The sequence below is a fragment of the Martes martes genome (genome assembly GCF_963455335.1).
Source record: "Martes martes genome assembly, chromosome: 10".
In the NCBI taxonomy this organism is placed as follows: domain Eukaryota; kingdom Metazoa; phylum Chordata; class Mammalia; order Carnivora; family Mustelidae; genus Martes; species Martes martes.
The window spans coordinates 21,713,956-21,732,969 of record NC_137898.1 but is presented as its reverse complement, the minus strand read 5'-3'; the positions used below and the strand labels follow the sequence as shown (position 1 = coordinate 21,732,969).

The 19,014-nt window shown below is 41.5% G+C and overlaps 1 protein-coding gene across 1 annotated transcript in view; it reads left to right on the top strand.

Annotated features, from left to right (window-relative positions):
• The window catches only part of HSD17B12 (hydroxysteroid 17-beta dehydrogenase 12), a 157,591-nt gene extending 139,160 nt beyond the window's left edge, over positions 1–18,431 (top strand). Inside the window, exons 8-11 of the mRNA XM_080814975.1 lie at positions 1,768–1,849; positions 3,893–3,958; positions 16,519–16,668; positions 16,923–18,431. Coding sequence (XP_080671101.1) covers positions 1,768–1,849; positions 3,893–3,958; positions 16,519–16,668; positions 16,923–17,027 — 403 coding nt within the window. The 3' untranslated portion in view covers positions 17,028–18,431. The remainder of the gene's footprint in view (positions 1–1,767; positions 1,850–3,892; positions 3,959–16,518; positions 16,669–16,922) is intronic.
• Positions 18,432–19,014: the final 583 nt, after the last annotated feature.

Sequence of the window (19,014 nt, the reverse complement as noted above, 5' to 3'; positions counted from 1 at the left end):
ACTTATTCCTAATTACTAGTTTTTGCCTTAGAGTGATTGGGTTTTAATTCCTGATAGGCACTCTTACTCCCTTCCAGTATTTAAAAACAAAAGCCTTTTGGGGCACCTGGGTGGCTCAGTCGGTTAAGCCTCTGCCTTCAGCTCAGGTCATGATCTCAGAGTCCTGGGATCAAGCCCCCATCAGGCTCTCTGCTCAGCAGGGAGCCTGCTTCCCCCTTTCTCTCTGCCTGCCTCTCTGCCTGCTTGTGATCTCTCTCTCTCTGTGTCAAATAAATAAATAAATAAATAAATAAATAAAATCTTTAAAAAACAAACAAACAAAAGGCTTTTTTTGTCTCTGAGATACAAGCAAAACATGGAAGAATCATATATCAGTGCATAGACTAAATATTTCCAACTTTCTTTAAAACCTCAATATAATACTTTTAAATTTGACATTTGATTTCAGTGACCAAAATGTGAGTGGATTTCACTGCTTAGGAACATGTGTATTACTAGTAAGGACTTGGGTTCAAAAATAAAAACACAAGACGGCAACTTGTTTCCAGGGACACAGTAAGCTAAGAGTCCAGACTTCTGTTTGATGGCTGAAGTGGCATCTCGCCTAGAGGCTGACAGATGGACTGGGTGACCTTTGGGGATTATTTCTTTTCAGATTTATGTCTAAAATAACGTAGATTCCATTTAATCATGTTTCTTTTATTATTTTGCATAAAGTGGGTCTATATAGTCTTTTTTAAAAAAGTACTGAAAAAAACAGGTCTTGGGGGAGGTAAATTCGGAAGAACAAGGGGAAGCTGAGCAGAAGGAAAGGAGCCTCACCTGGAGGACAAGAGATGGGAAGGGTTTGCTTGAAGTAGATGAAGGGGACTGAGACCCCACCTACTCCCCTGAGAAGAATGGATTTGTTGGGGGACGAGTGGCTCTTAATTCTGTTGAAAATTCCTAAAACCCTAATTCCAAACTTTACCCAAACTGGATGTACTTGCTGGCAACTGGTATATTTACAGCATTGCTTTCCTCCAGTTATTGTTCATTTATTAGTAAAATTAGTAATTCCTGGTAACTTTCTGACTTGGACCTTTCAGTAGTCTCTAGAAGGTACAGTAGAAATTGAGCTTTGCCTCTGGGCAAAGAGTATGGTTTGATCTCCTGTAGAGTTGCATAATTTTATAGTCAACTCTTTGTTTTGTAACTGAGTAGCTACAGCCTGGAGGAAGAAGCAGGGCAGAACATAACTATTCACTTATCACTGGGAGGTTTTATTAAGCACCTGTTACATGCTCAGGACTGTGCAGGGGTGTTGGAGGAAAAGTGTAAGGTAAGGGCTATGATGTGTAGAAACTTAGGGTTTTGTGAGGGAGAAAAGCATTTATACATATGCGATGATTAAATACTACAGCAAGGTAGTATGTGCTGGCAGGCCAGGATTATGAGAGTGTTTCTAAGAGCAAGGATTCTTGGTGATGTGGCCAGAGAAGACCTTTGACAGGAGAGATCAACCGGAGGAGATTGTCGCTCTGATCTGGTCATGCCCCGGATTACTAAAGCAGAAATGAGCTAATCGCAGACAAGAGCTATTTTTAGTTGATTGAGTTATGCCTCATTCACGGACCACGGATATCATGTGCTATGAAAGGCAAGGGGAGATGTCTGTTAGAAAAACAGCTATATTCTGTTTAAAATAATTCTGTGTCACGAACTGTAATTTACAAGCCATTGTGTCTATGATTTCATTCTGTTTACTTGGTGCATTTTCCTTTTCAGATCTAAAGGGGCAATTCTGAACATCTCCTCCGCCAGTGGCATTGCCCCAGTTCCACTGTTGGCTATCTACTCTGCAACCAAGGTGAACAATTTTTTAGTCAATCATGTCAGGCTACGAATGACGAGAAATAACCATAGAGGCTTCTTGGAGTTCTCTTCTTGGCTGTTTTCCAATGTACTGGGAAGGAAAGGAATGAGGCACTAAGAGCTCAGATTCACAGATGCTTTATTCTCCTGGCAGTCAGCTGGTTTCAGAACCGATACAGGTGTACCTCAGAGTTACCATAGGCTTGGTTCCAGACCCTCACAATAGCGTGAATATCACAATAAAGCAAGGCCAATGAGTGGTTTGGTTTCCCAGTGTATATAAAAGTTCCTTTTACACTTGGGTCTGTGTAAAAAAAAAAAGTTATGTTTACACTACACTGTAGTCTATTAAGTGTGCAATAGCATTATGTCTCGAAAAGCAATGTACCTATTTTAATTAAAAAATACTTTATTGCTAAAATATGCTGTCCTCTGAGCCCTCAACATGTGGTAATCACTGAACACAGATCACCATAACAAATATAATAATAACGAAAAACTTGAAATATTACAAGAATTGCCAAAATATGACGCAGAGACAAGAAGTGAGCATATGCTGTTGGAAAAACGGTGTTGATAGACTTGCCTGACGCAGGGTTGCCACAAACCTTCCACTTTGTAAAGAACACAGTCTGTGTGATATGCAGTAAGGCGAAATACAAGGAAACAAGGTATGCCTGATTTTGTGCTTTCCGTGGAGAGCTGGCCTAGGCCAGTCAGCTCTGTTGATCAGAACATGTTAATGATGGTGGATTTGGCTCATGAATGAGTCAGCTTCATCATCCAGCAAAAGTTTCAACTCTGCAGAGCTAAGTGGAAGAATTTGCCGCCAGTCAGGACATAAATACGCATAGTAGGTACAAGACAGCCCCGGTCAGAGTGTGAGTGTTTTACATTATTCAGAATTCATAGATATTTATTGTCACTTCTGGAGTGAGACAAGGATTTTCTAGAACTCTCTGGCAGATGTCATAATTCTATACAATATCACCATTCACCTCTTCACATTACTAGGAGGAAAAATTATTTAGAATCCATTTCCGGCTGCCTGCAGGTCCACAGTGTCTTCTTACCCATTGCTGAGGCATAGGACACATCTCTGAAATGAAAGTGACCATTGAGATGCTGAAATTAAATGCGATTTTAGGGGGAAATGAGCAAAAATAAGTAAGAACTTGCAATATGTCAGAGAAGGAAAAGAGCAAAATGCTTGCTTGCTTTTTCACTTGGCTCCATATCCACTGGAAAAACGTGAACAGTGACTACTGTTTTGAAAAAGCAAGGCACCACGCCCCCTCCTGCCATCTTGCTTTCTGTATCTCTGAAATATACAGAAGGTGGGTTTAAGATGAACACCATGTTTCTTGAAGTGATTGTTGGACCCACGCTTCTCACCCTGTTCTGCTCTGTGGGCATAAGACTATGATTAATTGGGAGACCAGCGGAGTCATTATTGATACATTATTTTAAGCCTGAGGTGGAGTTCATATTTGAAAAATAGGACATTATATTTTACAAATAGATTTAAAAGTATACTATCAGAAGAAGATGGGCTGTTACATTCATCCCTACACTTCTTGGATCTTTCCATCCCCAAGGACCAAGAGGATGCTTGCTCTTTTCTTTACTGACAACAAAATCCCCATAGAGGAGAGTTGAACAGAATACATATTGTGTTTCCGTTTGAATGGCAAGTGGGGAGGAGGAACCAGAGCCTTTGTTATATAATAAAACATTTCTTCCTGGAAAGTAATTTTCTGAAAAAAAAAAGGAGAGAGAAGACCCTTTGCTGGTTAAGTCAAGATTTGATCTGGAGATTATATTTGGTAAGGGAATACTTAATTTAGTGGCAGATAAAAACAACTTGAGGTTTTGAGGGTTTTTTTTTTTTTTTTAAGGTCTCTTCTGCATTTGAAATAAGAAGAATGATTAGGAACTCAGTGTTAAATGGTTAGTTTGTTATTTGTGTTGCCATGACTACTGATCAGGCCAATTGATGTAATGTGTGTGTTTCCTTCTCACTCCCACCCCATCCCAGGCTTTTGTGGATTTCTTCTCTCAGTGCCTCCATGAGGAATATAAGAGCAAGGGCATCTTTGTGCAGGTGAGTGGGGTTTGTCTCAGTTGCCTCTCCCTGTTTTTGTGTGGTTTCCACAGCAACTGTTGCCGTCTTGGCAACGAAAGAAAATCACATTCCTAAAGAAGTGAGTGTGACGTTAGCACACCATTAAAGACATGATTTCTTTTTCTTTTATGCACTTAAGTCTAGATTTAAAAAAATTATCCCCTAGAATTCTGAAGTAGGGATACTTAAAGTAGGACTAAGTGCACGGTTTTATTTCTTAACAGCTTTATTTTGAGAAAATTGGGACTGTCAGTATCTCTTAGCTGCCAGGTGTGAAAGGTGTGCTATGACTCCATTCCCAAAGCCGCAGGGTAAGCATCACAGGGGCAGGTGGAGGGCTGTGTCTTTCCTCTCTTTCCAGAGCAAGGCTATGACTCTGGGGTGGTAGCGAGTTTTCTTTCTTTTTTTTTTTTTTTAAATTGTGGTAAAAATACCTAACAGAAAACACCACTTAAATCACTTTTCAATATTGAGTTCAGTTGCATTAAGCACATTCACACCGTTGTGCTACCATCAGCACCATCCCTCTCCAGAACTTTCTCAGCTGCCCAGACTGAAACACTGTGTCTATTAAAGTAACTCCTCACTTCCCCTCCCCTCCCAGCCCTGGACACGCTCCATTCTACTTTCTGTGGCTCTGAACCTGACTACTCGAGGGACCTCACATGGGTGGAACCCCCAGTCTTGATCCTTTTGTGGCTGGCTCATTGCACTTCGTGTAATATCTTCAAGGTTCGCCCGTGTTGTTGGCTGTGTCGCACTTCCCTTTTGCTTGAAGGCTGAATGGAATTCCATTGTATATATACACCACGTTGTGTTTCTTCGTTCACCTGCTGCTGGGCATTTGGGTTGCTTCCACCTTTTGGCTGCTGTGAATAGTGTTGCTATGAACATGAGGTGTGCACCTATCTTTTTGAGACTCTGCTTTCAGTTCTTTTGGACAGGTGCCCAGAAGTGGAGTTGTTGGATCAGGTGGCATTTATTTACGTGTGTGTGTGTGTGTGTGTGTGTCTGTGTGTGTGTGTGTGTCTGTGTGTGTGTGTGTGTGTGTCTGTATCTTTTCTTTGAACTGCCTTACTTTTTCTTTAGAAGCTTACCTATTTTGTATTCCCACAACATATCAGGATTCCAACTTTTCCATATCCTTACCATATCCTTACCAATACTTATTATTTTGTTGTGTTTTTGTTTTTAAATAATAGCTGTCCTAATGGGTAGGAGGTGGCCTGTCATTGTGGTTTTGATTTGCGTCTCCCTCATTCGTGATGCTAAACACCTTTTCAGTGCCCTTTCAGCTGGTCATTTTGTATCTTCTTTGAAGAAATGTTGGTTCAGATCCATTGCCCTTTTTTACTTGGGTCATTAGCTCTTTATTGTTGAATTGTGGGAGTTCTTTATATATTCTGGATATTAACCCTTTGTCAGATATATGATTTGCAAATATTTTCTCTTGCTCTGTGGGTTGCCTTTTCATTCTGTGGATTGTGCCCTTGGATGCACAGAAGTTTTTAATTTGAATGTAGTCAGTTTATCTATTTTTCCTTTCGTTGCCTGTGCTTTGGGTGTCCTATGCAGCAAATCATTGCCTAATCGAATGTTGTGAAGCTCTCTCCGTTTTCTTTCAAGAGTTTTATGGTTTTAGCTTTTACATTTAGGCCTTTGATCCATTTTGACTTAATCTTTGTAGAGACCTTTGCTTTTATTATGTAGCTAACAGACACAATGCTGTGAAAGTACAATACCAAATATGAGAGGGAGCAAATGTAGGGGGTTTTATGACTATCTGTCTCAAAGCAGCTCTCCTTGTTCAACACAAAGAAATAATGGCTCACGGCGTTTCCCTGCTTAGGCACATTTTTAATAGTATCTTAGGAGAAGTTGCAATGCACATCCCTTTCCTACTCTCACCCACAACCTGCCCCCACTTCTCCACACACCCCATTGTTCATCATGGCTCTCATTATTGCGAGCCTCATATTTTGATTTTTGCGCCCTCCAGCCCCAGATGATCAGTCATCGTAATAGCTAATGTTTGAAGGGTTACTTTCCACGCACAGTGCTAAGTACTTTATATGTATCCATTTATTTCATTTTTATCTCGTAATGACTTCATAAGGTGGTATGATTATCATCTTCTATAAATTTATGGAAATCAGGGTTAGAGGGGTTAAGCCACTTGTCCATGTTGAATCAGGCCTCAAATCCAAGGCCATTTGGCACCAAAGCCTTTGTTTTTAATCACTGGGCTCCTAACTTGAGGCCTTTAGGGCAGCGTTGAACACATTGCAGCCATCTGTGCTCGGGCAGTTACGGACTCAGTTCGATTTCTCCCTTGTATCTTTGGATGGTCAAGGTGGCCCAAAGTGTTGTCCGGATCCAGCTTCAAAGCCGTTATATCCTATGGGTGGAGACCACAGCTAAGTCACCCACAGTGAGATGGCGTGGTAGGTAAGGGAAGAGTAGGGTCAGTGTGTCCTCATCTTCCAGGGCCACCTAGAGTCTGCTTCCTGAGGTCTCGCCCCTGCGGTCCTTAAGTATCATAGCCCTTTGACGTTCTTCTGATTTGCAGCCTCCCATTAATACACAGCGTACGTCGGGGGAGAAAGATGGGTTTTCGAGAATCCTGAATTTTACACTGAACTACCACACTCCCCCTTCTTCCCCTGACCCTGTCATTTCAGTGCTAGTAGCTGAAGTCTGCCATGTGGAACGTGGTGTATTTCGGTGACAAGGAGTTGGTAAAGCACACGTGGAATGTAGGGTATCACGTGCCACACAGTGTCGTGCCATTTCCTCATTCTGAGGAATCTGTTGTAATCAAGTTATTAATTTCATAATTTTTAAACACCTGCTGAGACTCAGTAGGATCTCACCGATCCGTCAGCGGGTGACCTTCAGGCAGCATGGCCAGTGGCTGCCAGTGGCTGAATGACAAAAGGGAGTATTACACTCTGTGAGCGCAGATGAGCGATTTCTGAAATTCTCTGAATAGATGAGATCGTCTCCTCCCTCATTCCCACAGCTTGTTTCCCTCAAAGATCTTTTCTCCATATTCTCTGCCTATTAGCCTGGCGTGATTAGAAGCTACTCCAAAAACAGTGACAGTTTGTTTTTTGAAATGTGTAACTTTGATAAACTTGTTTTTCCCCAATAATGAATTCTCAATTATGTAATTTCATTGATCATTGTCTTCCTTCAGAATGCATTCATTTGAGGTTTAAATGTAGCGTGAATTTGGCAAAAAAGAAATAAAAGCTCACATGTTTGGGAAGGAAAGTACAGCTGTCGTTTCTGTGTGAACGTACCAGAATGCTGAAGAGAATAGAATGTCATACTAGTTCTGACCAAAGGGACAGAAATAGCTGGTCCAAATAAAGCTCAGAGTTAAAAATTATTGGTTTTTCTTTGGTGGTGGTTTATGTTTGCCTGTTTTTTGGACCAGGAGTTATTTACTGGCAATTTTTTTTCCCCACTCCACCCCACATACTGTTTCTTGGATGGTCTTGCTAGAATCCAAGTCAGGTAGTGTTGCTTTCCTGCATAGTCCTCCAGCGGCTGCCTGCGGGGTTTGAGATTGAATTCTGACTCCACAAGGCCATCGCCTCTCTTGCTACTCATCATCCCCCCCTGCATCCGGCCAGAGTGGGCCTGTGGTGTCCAACATATACTCCGCTCTCTGCAGACTGGCTCCTCGGCTGGCACGCCTTTCTCCTCTTCTCCCCACTCCCCACCTCCCTATCCCATTCACACCGGAGTCAATGACCCCTGTCCGTCTTTCAGGGCTCAGGCCACACTTCACCTGCCCTGGGAAACCGAATCTCAGCCACATGATATGTCTTTCCTTCTCCTCTCCTCGTTCTGCTTACGGACCTCAGCCTGATACTCTCTGGCTCCCCTGCCTTCCTCCACTTCAATATATCCTTGAGATCTGGATTTTTTTTTTTTTTTTTTAAATCTTGTTTGTGTTTGTGGTTGCTAGTGGCACATGTAATTTGGGGCACACTAGGGACCTGCCTATAGGTTGGTATCAGGGAAGACTCTGGTTATGCATGCCATGCTTCGCGGTACACAGACATTCATTTTAAAGGCCCTTTGAGCTTCTGCTCCCATAGGCCTCCGGTCTTGAATTTTCAACCTCTGTATCTAGAGGGCTTCCAGGCTAACGCTATGTTGCCACATTTCAGTTCCCTCTAATCCTTGGAAGGAAAGCTATCATTTTTAGGTCTCCCTCCATGTGAATGTATATCAGATTGCTCTTTGGGGAGAGAAAGAGAGTATGTTTTTTTGAATTTAGGTTGTTTCATATTAATTGCTTCTTAATATTTTTCCTTCGCTTTTCCCATTCCATCTTTCCCTCAACTTCTTTCCTATAATTTTGTAAGGATATTTAAAATTTCCTTCATGGATTCAGATTTGCCATGAAATAAGCATTTTGTGGAAATGCAAATGAACAGTGGAGAAAGCAAGTGAAAAAAAGGTGAATTTTGGACCTGGTAAATTCTGTCCATTATGTTTAAATTGAGAGTAAGAAGTTCTTTCTTGAGTAAGCCTTATCAAACATGTGCTTTTGGTATGTTGGTGAGGACTCTCTGTTCTCATTACTGCCTTATAATTAAAGCCTAGTCAGAATTATGCTTAACACTTTCAAAGGGCAAAATCATAAGTAATCCAACTGGCTAGTGGGTGGCCCCCGTCCTGGCTCCTTCTGTATGCCAGGTACCAACTAGCCATGAATGCTGAAAAAATATAAGGAGCTAAGACTAAGCCAACTTCCTGAATCATACTTCTTGAACTCTTACTCTGTGAAACCTTCACAAGCTGCCTTGTTTTTTAAAAATGTCTTATTTGGAAATAATTTCAAATTTACAGAAAAGCTGTAAGAATAAGAATAATACAAAGAACATTGTAGACCCTCTACCCAGATTCACTTAATGTTACATAACTTACTCCATTTGCTTTATTACTGAAAGGTAAGTTGCATACATCATGGTTCTTTACCTCTAAATACTTCGGTGTGCACTGCCAAAGAATAAGGATATTCTCTTATATAACCACAACACACTCATCAACTTCAGAGTTAACATTGACATCATATTTTTATCTAATTTACCATCTGTGTTCTAGTTTTTGACTCCATAATATTCCTTATGGCATTTTTAATCCTCCAGTTAAGAATTCAGCCTAGGATCGGGTACTCCATAGTTGTCCCGTCCCTTTAGTTTACTTTAATCTGGGATAGATCCACAGCTTTTTATTGTTTTTATGACATTGACATTTTTAAAGAGCAGAGTACGCATCCTGCTCCTTTTGATTGAACACTGCTTATTTGGAGTTTATCTGATGCTTCCTCATAGCTAACATCACGTTATGCTTTCCTGGCCAAACTGGCACGCGTGGTTTTATATCTTTCTCGGGGCATCGTATCCGGAGACACACGATAGCCCACTGCCCTTCGTTGCTGCTGTTCATTTGGTTGCTTCACTCAAGGTGCTCCCCAGTTTCTCTGCTGTAGAGTTACTGTCTTTTCCCCTTGCACTGCTAAGCAGTCAGTGGGAAGGCACTTTAAGACCAGGCAGATATCCTGCCTCCCTGTCAGTTTAGTGTTCCCTAGGTTTAGCTGTGGTGATTCCTCACCAACCTGCCTTAGGAAGAGGTTTTTGATGAATTCATGAAGTCCTGCTTCATGAGTGGGTAGTTGGTCAGTTCCGTGCAAGAAGTCACGGCTTCCTCAATCCAGACCATGGTTTTATGCAAACTCTTTTTATCACTGGTATGTTTGGGGGCAGTGAGGAAGGGACACTGGGCTTGGCGTCAGTGAACCAAGGTTTTACTTCTGATATCACCAGTCGGTGGTCATCTGACCTACAGAAAGCTGCTTCCTTACTTTGAGCCCTAGTCTCCCCTTTTGGCAAGTGGGGACAAACGATGGGGCAGATGTAAGAACGCCAGAAATGGAATTGATATCCAAGTGTGAAGAAGAGAGGAAAGAAACTTACATGTATTGAATATGTACAATATGCTCCATGCTTTCCACTATTTTGTTATATTCCTTGAGATAGACCTCAACCTAGTTCCATTTTACAGCTAGGAAACAAAGAAGCAATAGGAGTTGTGTCACTTGTGTAAGGTCCGTCCGGTGTGTCAGCCCACGAATGCCTGCTACTTGCCAGGTCCTTGGGCAGGCAGGGAGGTAACGAAGTGAATAAGACACCATCCTTGTCCTCAAGGCACACAAAGCAAGAAAAGACAGGTATTTAAACACATTAGAAAGATAGTAAGTCCAAAACTAGAAGTATATATCGTGAGCCACATTTCTTCGATGCAGACAGATTTAGAGGGTACCTGGTAGTCTGTACCTGGGGATACAGTGGCAAAAAGACGGAGAGAGATGGATGTGGTAGAAACTTATGTTTAGTTGGGAGACAGACAGTAAACAAGTAAACAGATACGTGAATTCTCATTCATGACAGTATCCAGTGAGAGCTCTATCGAGAAATTAGAGGAGGGTGATCTGTTCACGAATGTGGGGAAGTGTGGGGAATTTGCCCATCTCTGGATTTGTAACCTGGGTTTGAATAACTCTGAAGTCTGTGTTCTTTCTGTTTCTCGTGGGGGTGTTTCTCTGCACCATACAGTTTTCTTCCTTGGAGCTGGGAAACCAAGTCTCTGGAAATGCTATCAACAGGGAGATCATTTGCTAACTGAAACCACCCCTTGGGGTTTAGTTTGTCTGACTCTTTACCAGAGGACAGACGGGGACACAGGTCGAGACCATGAAACCCAGAGAAGGTGGTTGTAGTTTCACCTGGCCTGAAAATGAAATGGGTTTTCTCATTTTTAGCATAAGATTGCAGAAGAGTACTACATTTAGATGTGAACTTACTGTAATGGGGACATTCACTGGGCCCCTTCTCTTAAGTTACCACCTTCCAGTGCTTTGGTCCTCTTGGGTGATGAGAGTTGGTGGTTTCGTTAATTCATCTAAATGTAGTTTTTAATCAGAATAAATTTAGAAAATAAATAGGACACATTGAGATGAGGGAAAAACAAAATTCAATTTTTTTTAAATGAAAGAAGATAGTCCTCTTTTATATTTTGTTAAATATTTTATAGCTTTGAATAATCATGGAGATCTTTGGGGCTTCAAAGACCTAGGAAGCTAAATACTGAGAAGCGGCTATCAGGATTGAAAACCAAATTCTTCATCCATTCTTCTTGTTAATTGCCAGAGCCAATAAAAGAAGGCAATGGACTGTGTCTTTTCTTTGCTAGTGCAGATGGAATCTAAGTAGAACTATAAAGCAATATAATTCTCCCGAGAAATAATCGTATCTGCACCATAACTGCACCAACTTTGAGAACTGGCTTAAGAATAGTAACTTTAGGGGCACCTGGGTGGCTCAGTGGGTTAAAGCGTCTGCCTTCGGCTCAGGTCATGATCCCAGGGTCCTGGGATCGAGCCCCATATCGGGCTCTCTGCTCAGCGGGGAGCCTGCTTCCTCCTCTCTCTCTCTCTGCCTGCCTCTCTGCCTACTTGTGATCTCTGTCTGTCAAATGAATAAATAAAACCTTTAAAAAAAAAAAAAGAATAGTAACTTTAGTCCCGTTGGAGGTCATTGGACTCTGATCCCTCCCAGCCACGTGAATCTCCACGTTTGTCATTGATAACATCCACTTTGCTTGGCTCTTTAACAACAGTGGTGTCTCACAAGAACTAAAACCTTAAGAGGTAATAATTTTAAGGTGTCGGAGTAAGTCCAGAAAGAACTAACAGGTGGTTACCTCAGGAGTCACTCTGTAAATATGGCGTTCTTCCACTTTTTACAAGATGTAAAAATTCAGCCAAGTTTTTCTTTCTAAATTTATTCTGGAAAATATAAACATTATAAACCTTAGAAAATACCAGAGTTCAAACCCCACACACTTTCACTGACAGTAGTTTATTTAATCCTCATAATAGTATAATAAGAAGGATGTTATATCCCCCAACTGCAGAGTAAAAAACTTAAAGCTCAGTATTTTGGTCAAGATCAGACAACTAGTAAGTGGTTAAGTCCGCCTGATTTCAAAACTGACATTCCCCCACCTCATACCCTACTACCTCTTTCTTTCATACCCCAAATTCAGTGCATTGGGAAATCCTGTTGACTTCAGTATCCTTTAAACATATCCACGATCTGACCACTTCCTGGGACCACCACTGCTACCACTAATTTAAGCCATCGTGATCGGGTGCTCTGAATATTTTGCAGTACCTTCCTACCCAGCCTCCCCTCCTCCCATCCTTGCCTATCATCCCCACAGTCTGCTCCCAACAGTCAGAGTGATCTCTTTAAAGCTAAATCCAGGTCATTTCACTTTTCTTCTCAAAAATTCTCCTGTGCCCTTTAAATTCTTTCAGAGTAAAATCATGAGTTCTTATGACCTACTATGTTCTGATTTCAAACATCCCACATTTTCTCATCCCCTGCTATTTTTCTGGCCTCCTTGCAGTTCCTCAAACATTTCAAACGCATGTCTGCCTCAGGACCTTTGCACTTCTGTTCTTTCATTGAAAAGGATCTTTACCAAGATAGACTTTTTGCTAGCTCTCTCCCCTCACTGAAATCTTTGCTTATATGTCACCACATCAGAGATGCCTTTCTTGGTCACCTGCAGGAACAGCGTCTGTCACCTCTGTCCTTACTCAGGCTTATTTTTCTTTTTTCCTTTTTGTCATCACCCCCTAATGTAGTATCATTTTTTACTACTTGTTTATAGTCTTTGTGCCCCACCCCCGCCCCAGATTTAAGCTGTATAAGATTAGGGACTTTGCTTTCGTTCACAAATGTAGTCCACTGCTGACAACAGTATCCTAGTAGGTGCTCAGGAAATGTTTGTTGTTAAGTAAATGTTTTTTCGTGCTTTAACAGTTTTTCCTTTTGTTATATGAATGTTAACAGATAAATTCCACGTATTTGGAGGTAGGTCATTTGTGAGATTACCACGCAGCCATCTTTATCAAGGATTTTCTTTGTACAGAACTTAGTACATTTTAACTCCTTCATTTGGGGTTTAGGTGTTAAGGTTTATATGTAATGTTACTCAACGCCATGTAATCAGGGATCTCTGCCCCATCAGAGTGATGAGATATGCAAGAGCCCTTTTGTGGAAATGCTCATCTCATGGCCTGCAAGTAAAGGAACACCAACTCCCCAAACTACGCTCTGTGTACATAGTTACGGGTCTTCCGGAGGATCTCAGATCCTGAGATGGGAGATGAACAGACACACATAAGGAGAAAAGGTTCTCTAAATGATGCCTCCGCAGAGCCACAGCCTCTGCCTAAAGAATGTGTGCCGGTCACACTGGTGAACGTGATGCTCACAAAAGGCAGATCAGACATCGTGTCCAGAATTCTGTATTGTGCAAATGGCCTGGAGTCTGGTGTCCTTTGGATCAACGTTTTTCAAAACCCGGTTGTGAGTTGTTCTGGTCATTTTTAAATTCAAGAAGGCATGTTTAGTACAGGTGACAACATGAGAGATGCTCTACCACCTGAAGTTACAATGTTCAGTATCTGATTCTTGAATGCCTGCCACGCAGTATTTTGTGTCCATCTTTCTTTCTTTTTTTTTTAAGATTTTATTTATTCATTTGATAGAGATCACAAGTAGACAGAGAGGCAGGCAGAGAGAGAGAAGGGGAAGCAGGCTCCCTGCTGAGCAGAGAGCCCAATGCGGGGCTCAATCCTAGGACCCTGGCATCATGACCTGAGCCGAAGGCAGAGGCTTAACCCACTGAGCCATCAGGCGTCCTGTGGTGTCCATCTTTCCAGTATACCGTGACACTGCATTAGAGCTGATACTCTAGAAATCACTGCTGTCCAGTGATTGGGTCTAGTTTTCTGTTCCATTTAGCTTTCCTCCTGCCACTGCTCCACGCATTTCTTTTTTTTTTTTTTTAAAGATGTTATTTATTTATTTGACAGAGATCACAAGTAGGCAGAGAGGCAGTCAGAGAGAGGAGGGAAGCAGGCTCGCCGCTGAGCAGAGAGCCCCATGTGGGGCTCGATCCCAGGACCCTGGGATCATGACCTGAGCTGAAGGCAGAGGCTTTAACCCACTGAGCCACCCAGGCGCCCCGTGCTCCACGCATTTCTGACACCTGAACCATACTGAACAGCTTTGCAGTTGCCCGAGGACCTTGTGCTCTCTTTCCTTTTCTTTGCTCCCACTGTTCTTGTTACCCAAAATGGTCTTCGTATGTTTGTTTACCTGGCAAAGTCCTCCACTTTATTTAAGACTTCGCTCTAAAGTATTTCATCTTTGAATCCTTTGCATCTTCTGCTAGACCACATTAACTGCCTTGATTTTAAGCCATTGGCGGAAATAAAAAACCTTCCCAGAACAGGATTTATGTTTCTTCATTGGAAAAACATAGCTCGACTTGGGATTCCTAGGCATGTGTCTCTTGCCTCCACTTCCGGAGCTAGGAGGTTCCCCAGGCTCTCTGGATGGTTTAGCTGAATGGTGAGTGAACTTGTGGCACCATCAAGTGGTTCATCCAGGCAGTGCCACTTAATTCTTCTGCAGGATGCTAATAGTCCAACTTACGCCATGTATCTACAGAGAGAGGGAGGATGATAATATCAAGATGTAATTGGAAGGTATAATTATCAGACCATCTTCATCCTGAGACACTCAGAACTTTACAGAACCCTCAGTAGGCTTGTGATCCATAGATGGAAATGGGATTTTAAATCTTCACTTTTTTTATAACCGGGAAACCTGAGACAGAGATGTGGCACGGCTTGCTTCCTTCATTATTCCTTCATTATTCGAGATGGTGCATAGGCATATGCTTTCTTTTGCTTTGTTTGCCACTCAGCTTGGCAAACAGTTGTCTTTCCTCACCCATCGTTAGAGTCTCAGTGAACTCTTCATTTCATACTGTATCCTGGCCACATGGCTTTAAAATTAAAGACCTTTTGGACAAAGTATTTTTGCTCAGTAAGGGGGAGGTTTGCATGGATAGAGGTAAATTCTCAAAAACCAAGAGTCACCTAATCACAGGTAGCCCAGGTATTGAGGTACTTGGGGGCATTAATTAACTTAGTGTGGGTTTGTGGCTGCCAGCACATAATAGAAAGATGGAGAAAGACCGTTTAGGCCCTTGGGCCCTTGGTTCTTACCAGGCAGGCTGGACTTTCAGCTCCCATGTTAAGGAGGGTGGATTATATTCCTTGACTCATACTTGGAGTGGGAAAAATTAAAAAACCGAAAAGCAAAAACCCCAAAGAGACATGGGAGCATTCCTTCCAGCTCTCAGCAGGAAGGAAACACCTTGTCTGGAACATATCTCAATTTTATTTCTACCTCTAGTGAAGTTTTTTATTTTGACCACCAGGTATTAGATCCTCTTCTTTAACAGAAACATCACTGTCCTCAATACCCTTTCCTCTCATGCACACGTGGGAAACAGAATACATTTACTCTTTGAGGAACAACCTAGCCCAACTTACTTCAAACTGCAGAAGGAACCTCTTGTGTCATGAGTGAGGATCCATTGTAGTAGGGTCTCCTCGTGTTCTATGTTGAATCCTGTCCAAATGTGTCAAGCCTGAGCAATAAAGAACCTGACGTTAGTTAAGTCCTTCTGACAGGTCGTGTTCAAATCTGTCCTCCCACACCACTCCCCTCAAGGGTCTCTCGGTTACCCAGGCTGTTTCCATGTAGTTTTAGGGTCTCCCCACAACAACGAAGAAAAAAAAAAAAAGTGTGCTGGGGGAAGATCCTATCTTATCAGCAGCAACGTTTATAAGACACAGACACAGTAGTAAGAAACTAGGAAAGGAAGAGTAGTAGCTCAATTCTGAGAAGTGGAAATGCTTATTTTTTAGAGGCACCAAAGCTGATAGAATTATCTTAATGAACCACAAATTAGGAAGAAAATGAGCATTATCTCTTTGGGAGGATAAAATGTCAAAAACTTTCATGGTGGCTTTGTAACAATATTCAGTTTAGTCGGGGCTCCTGGGTGGCTCAGTTGGTTGAACGACTGCCTTCGGCTCAGGTCATGATCCCGGACTTCCAGGATCGAGTCCCGCATCGGGCTCCCAGCTCCTTGGGGAGTCTGCTTCTCTCTCTGACCTTCTCCTCTCTCATGCTCTCTCTCACTCATTCTCTCTCAAATAAATAAATAAAATCTTAAAAAAAAAATATATTCAGTTTAGTCAAGAGTAGAAAGAGCATCCTTTCCGGAACCACCACTCTCCAGGTTTCTTTAAGTGCCTTCTTTTTAAAAGGTACAAAAAGGTCTATTTCTGCTTATTTTTAATACTTTCTCAGTCTCAAACTGTTTCATTGATAGATTGCCATATTACAGTTGATTTTATGCCGTCATGTACTCTCTCAAGCTGACTTTAGATCTCACCAAAATGTTTCTATGTTTCTGCCACTAAGAGCAATCAAGCAATTCTCAGTTTATGGTCTAACTAATCAAGAGCATGTTTTTTGTTTTTGTTCTTGTGGTGGTGGTGATGGCGTGTTCCCTTCTAGAGTGTTCTGCCGTACTACGTAGCTACAAAGCTGTCGAAAATCCGAAAGCCAACTCTGGATAAACCGTCTGCAGAGACGTATGTGAAGTCTGCGCTGAAAACGGTGGGCTTGCAGTCCCGAACCACCGGATACCTGGTCCATTCTCTTATGGTATGTAGCCTTGCAAGTCTCCAATCAGCCCTTTGGTTTGGAGTTTTCTTTCCTGGTAGGTCACAAAATAGCATGTGGTGTGTTAGCATCTATACATTGTCTAGACTTACTAATGAGGCATCTGTGTTTTATTTTAAACACCCAAGAACTTGAAAATTGACCAACAAAACAATAGAGTAAAACATAAGATCGGATGCTCTCAGTTAGCCCAAATTGCAGGCTGTCATGACATATGTCCCCATTTCTCTCCCTAGGACTCAGTAATTTCAGTCATGCCCACCTGGCTGTATTTTAAAATGACCATGAATTTTGGGAAGTCCACGCGGGCTCGCTATATGAAGAAAAACAAGAAGAACTAAGCACTGGAAACTCGCTGAGTAGCTTGGCCCAGTGTGCCAGCCTACGCGTGTTTACGGCAAGGCACCCACCCATCTCCAAAGTCTGCGGTTGTCATTTGATCAGTTACTAATAAGGCTAAATGTTGTCATAATTGGGACGAAAGCAGAAGTTGTGTTCAGGAGTTCTGGACATACATTTTGAATACTGCCAGGAGTTATTTTGAAATTTAATGTAAATGCTCCTATCAAATGGACATAGAACTAATAATACTAGCAAGAACAGTGTCATGGGAAGGAACATGATTTTGGCAAATCACAGAATGACAGAGCCAGACATAACCCTTCAGTGGTTTCCTCTGGCCCAGATGGTGATGGTTCTTGTATTTTCTCTGAATTATACTTTAAAAAGTAATGGCGAGCTCCTTTTTTTTTTTTTAAACACTTGGAGGGAGTGGAGATTAATTGATTCACTTTTAGGAGGACAGACTGTAATAAGCATTGCTATGAGGTTTTCTAAAAGTATGTCCCAATGTGTATATTTCTGTGGAACTTTTTGTTCTCAAAGGTAGCTAATGACGTAAAGATAATACAGGAAACATGAAGTTCCTTTCGACACATGGAGCCCACTAATATATGCTTTCCTCTAATAAATATTTCTTCTCAGTTTAAATGCGTGTAAATACTGAAAGCTATATGGTATGATTTATAAAGGTAAATCGGCCAAAAAATACATTGAGATGAGCAGCCACCTATCGTGCCGCTAAAACCCTGACCCAGGAGAGTGGCCTGCTTGGACCCCAGCCTCCTTTGTCTCTGCACTGCACCAGTCCTGTTCCCATGTGTGACCACAAGCTATTCCTAAAACAGTAATGATAACAGAGAAGTGACCTTAGACTTTGAAATCAATACCCTGTAGATAGCAGTCTGACTAGTTTTAATAAAAGATGATATAACCACAGTGATGACTGTAAATGTATTTCTTTGGTGCTTGAAATTAAGGCTGTTTTTACGCTGGCTTACTATAAATTAAGACTTACTTTTATCCTGCTCCATAACTTGAGGGAAATCACCAAGAGATAATTCAATATTGTGAAACATGAAACATCGAAGGTAGGTCTTTATCAAGGCTGTGGTTCCTAAGCTCTGAGTTTTAAGCACCAGGAGATTTGTTTAAAAAAAAAAACAGTAATTGCCGTGTCTCAGTGTTGAGGTGTTTCTAGCCTTTAGTTTTGCTAGCGAAGGATGTAAAACAAAAATAGGAAGATCCAAAGTACTATCTGCTCTTAGCATCATTACATAGGAGAAAAGACATTTTAGCACCCCAAAAGTAAGAACATAATCTCAGAATCATTTAAACTGACTTTTGAAATATGATTTTGAAATTGACTTTGAAATGAAAATAAACTTAGTTTTATGAAAAACACATTGCCTTTTTCTTTCTCATTTTGTTGTTGAAATGGTGAAACCACAGTGACCTGAGCGATACTTTGCTTTCACATGTTGGCTTGTTGATTATTGTGGGTGGTAGTTTTCAGTGGAGTTGGTAGCGTGGGGAGGGATGGATGTACAAGCATACAAAATATGTTCCCTTCCATCCAAGTTAGAAAACAGTTGCGTTCTGACCAAATCCTGTAGCAATCTCCAAACTTCTGAGCTGTAGCTTTTACTACTTCAACTTGGCATGTGTCCTCTTGTATTTGACACCCAAGACTGAAGATAATGGAATGAAACTCTGTTTCTAGGCACAGGAAAAAATTCATTGAAAGAGAACCCAGCGTACTCCAAACTTTGTGGAGCACAGTTTTTAGATTTAACTTTATATCACCTTGATGTTATAGTCCTATGTGTGCTAGATAAGGTTGGAACCAAAGAGAGTAGAGTAAAAGAGAGACTGATGCATGTAAAATCAGCTCATTTCACAACACAGTGAGCTAGATTTTAATCTCTTGTTCTTTCATGGTTTCTGGTGGTAGCATGGGGGGAACACGAGAGGAATTGTCTTGCACAC